The sequence below is a fragment of the Armigeres subalbatus genome, chromosome 2, assembly GCF_024139115.2.
Source record: "Armigeres subalbatus isolate Guangzhou_Male chromosome 2, GZ_Asu_2, whole genome shotgun sequence".
Lineage (NCBI taxonomy): Eukaryota > Metazoa > Arthropoda > Insecta > Diptera > Culicidae > Armigeres > Armigeres subalbatus.
The window spans coordinates 145,624,157-145,627,351 of NC_085140.1; the positions used below are offsets into that span (position 1 = coordinate 145,624,157).

Sequence of the window (3,195 nt, forward strand, 5' to 3'; positions counted from 1 at the left end):
TAATCTCTTACACCTTCTTTTGTTACTAACAAAAATAGCCAAGATGTCCGTTTAATGTTTGGAAAAAATGTTCACATTATTTGTTAGGCTAGGATCCAAGGACTATCTAAATAATTGACATTATTATAACAAATCGATGCTGAAACGTATAATTGGTCTACATTGAAAATGGTAAGATTGGTATATTTGTAACAATTGATCTTACCTTGCTGTGGCTAAAAAATTATAGAAACTAAAATAATAAACGGCCCGGAGATGTAGGAATAATTGTATCCTCTATCCAATTCACTTAACAAAATTATCTCAATGAAACATCATCACGGTATGTTATATTCTATTTATACATTTCCAACCAGAGAGAAGTCATATCGATTCACATTGGACAGGCCGGTTGCCAGATCGGGAACGAATGTTGGCCATTGTTTGCTCTCGAGCATGGCGTCCAGGCTGACGGTAAAACAGGCCCACAGGTCAAGGTAGACGAAAGCATGAACACGTTTTTCAACGACACCAGATCAGGACGAGTCGTACCGCGCAATATTTTCGTAGATCTGGAAGAATCCGTGGTGGATGAAATCAAAACGGGTCCTTATCGGGATTTGTACCACCCTTTGTACATGATCTGTGGCAAGGAGGATGCTGCCAACAATTACGCCCGAGGACACTACACTGTCGGCCGTCAGAACATGGAACCAATCTCGAATGCAGTGCAGAAGCTTGTGGAACAGTGTGAGGGATTGCAGGGATTTCTTATTTTTCGTTCTTTCGGAGGAGGTACCGGATCGGGACTGACCTCTCTGTTGATGAGTCAACTTTCAATGGACTATGGCAAGAAATGCAAACTAGAATTTGCTGTGTATCCGGCTCCAATGATCTCAACATCCGTTGTAGAGCCTTACAATACTGTTCTGACTACACATACAACCATGGAATCCTCCGACTGTTGCTTCATGATGGACAACGAGGCAACCTATGATATTTGTTCTAAAAATCTACAAATCGGAAGGCCTGATTACCGGCACTTGAACGCGTTAGTGGCCCAGATTGTATCTTCCGTGACGGCATCGCTGCGATTCAAAGGAACCATGAATGTGGACCTCAACGAGTTTCAAACTAATTTGGTTCCTTATCCAAGAGTGCATTTCCCGCTCGTGTCTTATGCCCCTCTGCTGTCAGCATCCAAAGCCCAGCATGAGTTATCGTCTGTGGCAGAGATTACCAACGCTGCTTTCAGTCCCCAGAACATGATGGTGAAGTGTGATCCTCGAACTGGCAAATATATGGCATGTTGCCTGCTTTATCGGGGAGATGTCGTTCCAAACGATATCAACAACGCAATCACCACCATAAAGAACCGACGAAACATAATGTTCGTTGATTGGTGTCCAACGGGTTTTAAAATTGGAGTGAATCAACAAAGCCCGACCATCTTACCTGGGGGTGATCTCGCAAAGCCCAAGAGGGCGGTCTGTCTTTTGTCCAACTCGACAGCCATTGCCGGAGCGTGGGAACGTATGAATTACAAGTTTGATCTCATGTACCGGAAGCGCGCCTTCGTCCATTGGTATGTGGGCGAGGGCATGGAGGAAGGAGAGTTCAGCGAAGCACGAGAAGATTTGGCTGCACTAGAGAAGGACTACGAGGAGGTTGGTTGCAACAATGTCGACGAGGATGATGAATTTGGTGATGATGAGTATTGAGAAGTTGTCTGTTTTAAATATGTATGTGTTTTTTATGTGAATATATGTATGTTAGAAAATTGAAACTGGTAAAATATTTGGAAATATGACAAAATAGATATTCGTTATCACAGGTCTAGAACACGATTTTTCACTTGTTGATATGTATTAAATAAGAGAAATATGTACTTAGGTAGAAAAATTATTGCCCGTAAAATACCATAAATCCCTCAAAGAAGCCAGCCCATGGCTGAAAACCTCCTAAAGGAAAAAAAAATCAATTCCTCGACTTTATGAACCTTCCCACTTGCACGACTTTTTATGATCGTCCTATTATATTGCCAAAATTACGCATTGGTCCAATCTTTGCTAAGTTTGTATGCGATTATGAAAGCACATAATAGGCAGTATAGTACGTGGTGGATTAAAATTGTAATATTCCATGTTTGTCGATCATCAAACAGCACATCGCATAGTAAATTACCAGCGACACTAATAAATACCTGATCTCAAAATGTTAGGGGAAACCGCCAAATGTTGAACGGCTAATTTTGTCGCCTATTGTTGAACTCCCATAAGAAATGCACGTGCGTTCAACAATAGGCGAAGAAATTAGCCGTTCAACATTTGGCGAATTACCCTATTTAAATTAAAACTATTTTATTATTCTCTGATTTTGATGAATCAAAATTTAACAACTAATCCTGCTTCACTTTTCGTAACCCTTGAGCAGTATTGAGAACTGGACTTCGGTGTCATAGGACTAATTTGTTAATATTTTTTTCCAAAAGTTTTCCCAATTCAGGATTTTGATAAACTCCAATCGCTTTACTTCTCAATATATCTACTATTCTTTGAGTAACATATACAATTGGGTAATGTTTGAGCGGCTGAGTATATTTAAAGAATTTACAGTGCTACTTCGTTCACCTGCTGTGACCCTTGGATCTTGGAAGGGCATTCACGATGGAGTCCTCTAATGACAACCTCAATGAACAGTATACTCCCTACCTCGCGTTCTTGTATGCACAAATCCCAATAGATGATCAACATAATTAAAATGAGCTTTGGCTGAGTAAGACTGGGGCACGATGACCATTTTATTTATTACCATACTAAGGCCGGAGTAGCCTGTGCAATACATAAAAGTCTTTTCCATTCAGGTCGGTCCATGGCTGCACTTCGCCAACCACGCAGTCTGCGGAGGGTCCGCAAATCGTTCTCCACCTGATCGATCCACCTTGCCCGCTGTGCACCTCGCCTTCTTATTCCGTCGGATCGTTGTCGAGAACCATTTTCACCGGATTACTGTCCGACATTCTGGCTACGTGCCCGGCCCACCGCAGTGTTCCGATTTTCGCGGTGTGAACGATGGATAGTTCTCCCAACAGCTGATGCAACTCGTGGTTCATTCGCCTCCTCCACGTACCGTCCGCCATCTGCACCCCACCATAGATGGTACGCAACACTTTCCTTTCGAAAACTTCCAGTGCGCGTTGGTCCTCCACGAGCATCG

At 42.4% G+C, this 3,195-nt stretch overlaps 1 protein-coding gene across 1 annotated transcript; it reads left to right on the top strand.

Moving 5' to 3' along the window:
- Positions 1-1,821, top strand: LOC134210953 (tubulin alpha-8 chain-like). The gene is made up of 2 exons (XM_062687408.1): positions 1-171; positions 357-1,821. Exons 1-2 carry the CDS (start codon positions 169-171, stop codon positions 1,698-1,700), a joined length of 1,347 nt encoding a protein of 448 aa, XP_062543392.1. The 5' UTR covers positions 1-168; the 3' UTR covers positions 1,701-1,821.
- The last annotated feature ends 1,374 nt before the right edge of the window (positions 1,822-3,195 follow it).